An 8242-nucleotide genomic window follows, 5' to 3' on the forward strand; every position below is an offset into this window, starting at 1 on the left:
GTAGGCCCTTGTGAAATGATTCTTTTTTTTTTTTTAATCGTTTTTATTTACCAGACATATGCATGGGTAATTTTACAACATTGACAATTGCCAAACCTTTTTTCCTAATTTTTCCCCTCCTTCCCTCCCTCCCCCTCCCCCCAGATGGCAGGTTGACCAATACATGTTAAATATGTTAAAGTATAAATTAAATGCAATATATGTATACATGTACAAACAGATATTTTGCTCTATAAAAGAATCAGACTTTGAAATAGTGTACAATTAGCCTGTGAAGGAAATCCAAAATGCAGGTGGACAAAATTAGAGGGATTGGGAATTCTATGTAGTGGTCCACACTCGTTTCCCATAATTCTTTTGCTGGGTGTAGCTGGTTCTATTCATTACTGCTCTATTGGAACAGATTTGGTTCATGTCATTGCTGAAGATGGCCACATCCATCAGAATGGATCATCATATAGTATTGTTGTTGAAGTATATAATGATCTCCTGTTCCTGCTCATTTCACTCATCAGCAGTTCATGTAAGTCTCTCCAGGCCTTTCTGAAATCATCCTGTTGGTCCTTTCTTACAGAACAATAATATTCCATAACATTCATATACCACAATTTATTCAGCCATTCTCCAATTGATGGACATCCACTCAGTTTCCAGTTTCTGGCCACTATAAAGAGGGCTGCCACAAACATTCTTGCACATACAGGTCCCTTTCCCTTCTTTAAGATTGGGATATAAGCCCAGTAGTAACACAGCTGGGTCAAAGGATATGCACAGTTTGACCACTTTTTGAGCATAGTTCGTGAAATGATTCTTAAGACATTTCCTGTTCTAAAATTCTGATCCCATGAAATTCTGCCTTTAGAGAAGATAAATGACATGTGTTCCAGCATGCATATTTTATAGCTGTGAACTGAAGCCCAAGGATGGGAAGAGTAATTAAAATAACCGTAATAATAACTCTACAATTTGGAACTATGCCCAACAAAGTATAAAACTGTGCATACTCTTTGATCCAGCAGTGTCACTATTGGGTCTGTATCCCAAAGAGATCATAAAAGAAGGAAAAGGACCTACATGTGCAAAAATATTTGTGGCAGCCCTTTTTGTAGTGGCAAGGAACTGGAAATTGAGTGGATGCCCATCAGGTGGGGAATGGCTGAATAAATTATGGTATATGAATGTTATTCTATAAGAAATGATGAGCAGGCTGATTTTAGAAAAGTCTGGAGAGACTTACATGAACTGATTCTGAGTGACATAAGTAGAACCAAGAGAACACTCTACACAACAAGATAATGTGATGATCTACTATGATAGATGTGGCTTCTTCTAAGTCATACAGTGATTCAAGGCAATTACAATAGACTTGAGATGGAAAATGCTGTCTGCATCCAGAGAAAGAACTGTGGAGACTGAATGTGCATCAAAGCATAGTGTTTTCACCTTTTTTGTTAAGTTTGCTTCTTGTGGGTTTTTTGGGCTGATTGTTCCTTGCACAACGTGACAAATATGGAAATATGTATATGGATAACCTATATCAGATTTGCTTGCTATTTGGGGGAGGAAGAAAAAAATTGGAACACAAAATCTCATACATATATTTTATTTTCATCTTTTATGTGTACTTTTTACATGTATTTGGAAAAATAAAATACTATTGAGGAAAAAACAGTAACTCTACTAATAATAAATGTAATAACCAGTGATAAAAAGGCAGCATTTATAAAAGCATGTTCGAGTGTGCAAAGAAATTTACATAGTATCCTTTAAGAGAGACACTGTTATGATCTTCATTTTATAGATGGGGAACTGAAGCAGAGGTAAAGTGACTTACCCAGGCTCACTCAGCCAATAAGTATAAGTATCTGAGGCAGAATTTGAACTCAGGTTTTTCTGACCCCACATCCAGCCTTCTATCTCCTGTACCACTGAGCTGTCCAACATTTCTCACAGAACTCATGGCCTCACTTTCCAGTCTAATACACTTTGTTCAAACACTGTTGACATCTGATGTTTCCTCCCTATCCTGTTCAAGTCCTCAAGCAAGCTGGGACCTGCATTTGGTCTACTTTATCATGCATTAATCCTAGGGCTCTTAGCGATCATCAACCTCTATCTCATTTCCTTTAGTAAGAAAGAACTTGAGGTAGGGCCATGTTTTACTTTCAAGTTTTTGGTGCTAGGACTTCAAAAAGAATTGATGTATTTGAGAATAAGGGACAGGAAAAAAAAAATCTTAGTGTGCACTGAAAATCTTCCTCAGGTGGTGGAAGAATTAGATGCAGATTCATAAGACCTTTTATGTACAGGGTGCCTCTCTTAAAATAGATGGTTTGGGGTATTTTTTTCTCATCTTGTTCCCCAACGAATGACTGTCTCCAGTATTTACTAGGGGCATATATGCCCACAGCAGATAAAGAGTCCTTGTAAAGCCCAGAGGAGGAAGTGGAATGGGAAGTTCCTCAGATCCTTCCCTACTCAATATGGAGCAGCCTCAACTCCAGAACTGCTGCCCTGGGCTATGATACGTAGCTGTGGGCAGAGGGACTGAGACCACTAACTTGCTGAAACTTGGCCTGGCATCTTTTTGGGGGGGGGGAGGGGAGGAGGGATTAAGATAAGTAAGCAAATAAAAATAAAACAATCAAAAATAAAAAAAATTCTCAGGGACATTCATTGTAGAGGTATGTGGACTATATCTCGCATATTTTGTTTTTCTTATTTTTTTTTTAATAGCTTTTTTTTTTTTTTTTTTTTTTTTTTTTACAAATACATACATGTCAAAGATAATTTTCTTCATTCACTTTTGCAAAACCCCAAGTTCCAAATTTTCCCCCCTCTCCTAGATAGCAAGTAATCCATATAAGTTAAACAAAGTTCATTGCTTCTAAATATATTTCCATATTCATCATGCTGTACAAGAAAAATCAAAGGGAGAAAATGAGAAAAAAAGCAACAGACAGTAACAAACAACAACAAAATACTCTGTTTAGATCCATACTCAGTTCATGCAGTTCTCTCTCTGGATGCAGATGGCTCTCTCCATCACAAGTCTATTGGAATTGGCCTAAGTCAACTAATTTTTTTTTTTTTTTTTTTTTATTATATATATATATATATTTTATAATATTATCCCTTGTATTCATTTTTCCAATTTACCCCCCCTCCCTCTATTCCCTCCCCCCGACGACAGGCAATACCATACATTTTACATGTAAGTCAACTAATTTTTAAAAACAACCAGGCCCATCACAGGTGATCATCATATAATTTTGTTGTTACTGTGTGCAATGATCTCCTGGTTCTTCTCACTTCCCTCAGCATCAGTTCCTGTCAGTCTCCCCAGGCCTCTCTGAAATCACCCTGATTATCGTTTCTTACAGAACAATAATATTCCATAACATTCATATACCATCACTTAGTCAGCCATTCTCCAACCTATGGCATCTACTCAGTTTCCATTTTCTTGCCACTACAAAGAAGGCTGCCACAAACGTTTTTGCACTTTTCCCTCCTTTATCATCTCTTTGGGATACAGGTCCAGTAGAGATACTCCTGGATCAGAAGGTATGCAGAGTTTGGGCATGGTTTCAAATTGCTCTCCACAATGGCTGGATCCATTCACAATTCCACCAACCAGACATTAGTGTCCCAGTTTTCCCACATCCCCTCCAATATTTATCATCATCAGTATTAAGATCCCTGTATCTTACTGTCTTCTCTCTTCAAACAGTGTTTCCCCAGCCGCAAGAAAGGAGCCTGACTTACCACTGTTTCTCCCAAATTCTATACTGGGAGAAGGTATTAGTGGGAGGTTACAGTCAGAACCCCCAGCGGACCCTGACAGCCGAGCCTCAGCAGCAGCAGTGGGTGAACCCCAAGCCGAGTCAACTCAAGTGAGGGAGCCCTTGCCGCCGTCTCCATTCGAGGATCAGAAGTTTTACCAGGAGTTATTGGTAAGAACACTATTGAGTGCTGTCCTATTTGGATTGGTAGGCACTTGTTTAGAGACCATGAATAGGTTTTGACTTTAGTAACTTGAATAGGTGACCATGTTCCTTAGTTTGGTTGCATGTTGGATGCAGGGCAGTTGAGCTGGCATCAAGCATCCCACCTTTTTCTGACCATCTGTGGATGATGAGTCACGTTGATATTTCCATTTTTCCTATAATGTACACTGGGCAACTAGGCCCAGGAACTTCCTCCCCATAAGCATATTTGTTATTCAGACCATATCTTTGGAAATACAGGCTTGGTTCTAAAATTAGTTTGGCTTTTATAAGTCTGTACCTAATTAAACAAAATGCAAAGTTAAGGAGGACTCACACATTTATCTAAGCTACTCCAGAAACTTGCTTGCTGGGTCTTCTTGACTCAGCTTCTCCAACCGTAAAATGGGGTAGACAACACTGGCTTCACAGTGAAGGCCCTTCACAGGGAGGACTTGTTACCATTGCTTTTGGATTGGAGGACGATAAATGCTCTCTCAGCCTGTGCAGGCAAGTGAATGAGCAAGGGAACAACAGCAGTGGTTTTTTCTTAGCTTTTTTCCCCCCTAATACCACTTTTGAAATCAGTTTTTAATTTCTTTTTATTAGGGGCAGGTAAACCAACTGTTAAGTACTTCTTCCAAAGACACTGAGCCCCCATCCACAAGAGCAGCAGCACTTCCCAGCAATGGCAGCACTGGAACCCAGAATGAGGGGGATAGAAAAATCAAAAGACCTGACCCCAGTCGGACAGACAAGGACAGTGTCCTTCATGCCACCCTTAAGCAGCTGAGAAATCTTGGAGTAAAAATTGACTCCCCAAGTAAAATGAAGAAAAATTCACATAAAGTGGACCAAGCCAGGTAATCTTTTTGTGTTTCTGAGATAAATGGGCACATGTCCAGTCTTGGGATAGAATAACCATATTTTGATGAATCTGATATTCTGGGGATATTATGAAGATCTCTTTAGAACTTTATAGTCAAGAGCTCTGGCCAGAGACCCAAGTGGACCTGCTGCTTCACGAGCTCCTTCCGCTGTTTCCTCTCCTCTCATCGGGACCTGGCCACATTCGGTGAAAGGACTTTGAGACCCAACAATTAATTTTTGTAGACTGGCTCATTTATTGTGCTTTGATAAGACCCATGGGATGGAAAGGGGCCTGCATTTTGGTTATCAGCTAAGCCCTATTTCCAAGACCCTTCTATTTCTTGGCCTGTGGGTTAGCCATTTGTGCAAGAGACAAAACCTCACAGATATCTTGGCAGAAGGATTCCAGTTCTTCATTGCTTCCATTTTACTCAAATATCAATGCAGAACAGGAAGTAGAGATGGAAATTCCTAGAGAACCTTTCGGTAACATCCAAAATGGCTTTAGTGACTTTCTCAAGGAAGTGAAAATGGAGGTTAGAATGGATCAGGGTGCGGTTTCCTGTATTTTGCAGTGAGATTTTCTACCTTGTGATAGTAAATGGGATTGAGGTTGGCAGGAGGTTCACAGCACATCTGAAAGGCAGTAGGCTGGGCTTAAGTGTGGTTTTAATAGCCTTGGTGAGAACTAATTCAGTGGGATTTTGTGTCTGAGAAACATTTGACTGTAATGGTCTGTGATTTCAGCATGATCCTCTGAGATGCTTCCTCCTTTCAAGGCTCAGCTCTAGCCCCTCAACCCTCAGACAACTTCCCAACAGAAAGCCTTCCTGGAGGATTTCTCTGGCTTGGAATGCTCTGCTCCCCCTCCCTCTTCCATCTCCGGCCTCCCTTCCACTTCTGTATGAATTATGTGTTTCTGTCTATGTACGTGTTGCCTTCTCCCATCAGGACAGGAGATCCTTGAGGGAAGGGGCCAGTTTTGGATCTGGGAGAAAAGGAGTGGCTGCCTTTCTTTGTGTACCCACTTAATGCTGTGTCTGGCACTGACTTTAAAAGTTGTCCCTGACTTACTGAGAGGTTATATTCCACAAGTCACTGTGCAGGTCATTTCTTTTTCATGTTTGGCAAAGCATCTTTAAAAGGTAGGGAATTCACCTGGAGCCAGTGATGGGTCTGACTGTTCCACTCTCAACGTTGTGGTCTCCAACTCTATCTCAAGATTGAGATTGATCTGATCTGAATCTCTGAGAAAGTGAGTCAAGTCCCTGCCCTGTCTGTCTAGGTATTGTGGAGGATCTGGATATTTCAGGGAAAGCCTAGTCTCTGTAGAATGTACACATTGAGGGGGGTTTCAGGAGTTGGTTCCCCAGTGTTCTCGTTACAGTTAGGCAGGAGGCTCAAACTCAGTCTTGGTCTTCTGTATCTTTCAGTGTATTGGCGTGCATCAGTCCCGAAGCGGTCATCTCTGGATTAAACTGTATGTCCTTTACTAACGTGGGCATGAGTGGCTTAAGCCCCAACGGTGTGGATCTGAGCATGGAGGCCAATGCCATCGCTCTCAAATATTTAAATGAAAATCAGCTGTCACAGCTCTCCTTCAATCGAACAAACCCAAATCTTCCCGACTCGTCCTTCAGCCTTCTCCATATCAATACAGACAAAAATATGGTGGGGCTTAGTTTGATCTCGCCAAACATGTCGTTTGCCACCAGGAAATATATGAAGAGGTACGGGCTGATGCAAAGCAGTGACAGTAGTGAGGATGAGGAAGAGCTTCCAGATGCGACCGAAGTCACCAAGAGTGAACATTCATTGGATCAAACCTTGGCGTCTGGCCCCGAGCAGTTTAGTTGTCACAAGGATGGCCCTGGAAGAGACACTGAAATTCTAGATTTGAAATGCTACAACCAGGAGGTGGTGGATGCCCACTGGCTGCCAAAGCCTGAGCTGCTAGCGTTAAGAGACGTCACAAATCAAGCAGCTCAGCCAAGAGCCTCAAGCTCACCTGAGGATGATTCCTCTGCCTTCATCCTGAGAGACTTAAAGAAAAATCCCTCCGTCAAATTGCTGACTGGCAGGCCTGAGTTTACTCAGCATCCTGAGAAGGAAAACCAAAGGGACATTCAGGTGTTGCCTGAAAATCTGCAGCCTTCTGACCCGCTCAGAGAAATGAATAGCATGAATTCAGTGGGTACATTCTTAGATGTCCGGCATCTCAGGCAGCTGCCCAAATTATTTTAGGTATTAAATAACTGCCCACCTTTCCTAAATTGGGGCAGAGGGCTAGGCCGGGCCAAGGGCTTGGTTCTTGAAGAGAATGAGTTGGCCCCACTGAATTGGGTAACTGAGGTCATTGTAGAGCTCATCTCTGAAGTGATCAAAGAGCCAGTAGCCCATACCCCAGGAAATGGCCAGCTGTTCTGCACAGAGCTCTGGTTCTGGGAGTCAGTACTGTAGTCACCAGAACAATGGAGGTGGAGTCCCGGGTTATGAATGCTTACCCTCATTCTTAGGGTCTAACACTGGAAAGAAAAATCATTTTAGCTAATATCTTGGTAAAGGTTGTTTACTGTCAACTTGTGTTAAAGTTGATTCAGTCTCAGCCAGCTCCCCTCTATGCATATGCCCTGAGTTACTATGAAATAAAGGACTCTCAGCCTTGGAGAGAGGATTATTACCCTTTTAGAGCCAGGCAATTTGACTTCTTTTTTTTTTTTCTCTAATACATTTTTCTAAAATACATTTTATTTAAGAACTTTCTATCTTTCCTTTTAATTAAGCTGCTTATTTGTTAAAAATCTTGAGGCAATTTATACTATTGGGATCCTGCATGATTGAGGCTTGTGTGGCACTGTCTGTTCACTGGGTTGCTCTGACTAATCCAGAGCAATTTGTTTGTGGTGTGTGTTTGTAAACTTGGGATTGAGTTTTTCAAGTGTTTGAATTTAATAAAAATGTGCAGGCTGTCTGCCTTGATCACCTGCTAGCGTAGCCTTATAGATCTTTTTGTTGGGAAATAACATCCTTCAAACGTTAAGGAACATTCAACATTTTTGAATTGGTCAGTAAAAAAGCCGATTTTTGTCATGAGATGTTTTCTGTTCTTGAATTAAAAGAAAGCTTCACGAACTACTTTCTGGAAGTTTGATGATTGTGTCCTGGAGAGAAGAGTTCTCCACTATTCCTCCCTTAAAAAGAATAAATTATCAAGCAAAAGCATCATAACTGCAAGGCTCTATAAGATTGCTATTTTGAAGGGCTATGGTTTGACTCTGTAGGATTTTGGTTGATTAAGTCCATGGTAAAAACTCCTGTCAAACCTTGGCGTCTGGCCCCGAGCAGTTTAGTTGTCACAAGGATGGCCCTGGAAGAGACACTGA

The 8242-nt window shown here is 41.2% G+C and overlaps 1 protein-coding gene across 2 annotated transcripts in view; it reads left to right on the forward strand.

The window, feature by feature from the left end:
• Positions 1-7991, forward strand: part of STIL (STIL centriolar assembly protein) — a 45482-nt gene extending 37491 nt beyond the window's left edge. For both annotated transcript variants that reach the window (XM_074266007.1, XM_074266008.1), the window contains exons 15-17: positions 3734-3956; positions 4599-4852; positions 6293-7991. In XM_074266007.1, the coding sequence (XP_074122108.1) occupies positions 3734-3956; positions 4599-4852; positions 6293-7103 (1288 nt within the window). In that variant the 3' untranslated portion in view covers positions 7104-7991. The remainder of the gene's footprint in view (positions 1-3733; positions 3957-4598; positions 4853-6292) is intronic.
• Positions 7992-8242: the final 251 nt, after the last annotated feature.

This window comes from Sminthopsis crassicaudata, chromosome 4, assembly GCF_048593235.1.
Source record: "Sminthopsis crassicaudata isolate SCR6 chromosome 4, ASM4859323v1, whole genome shotgun sequence".
Classification (NCBI taxonomy): domain Eukaryota; kingdom Metazoa; phylum Chordata; class Mammalia; order Dasyuromorphia; family Dasyuridae; genus Sminthopsis; species Sminthopsis crassicaudata.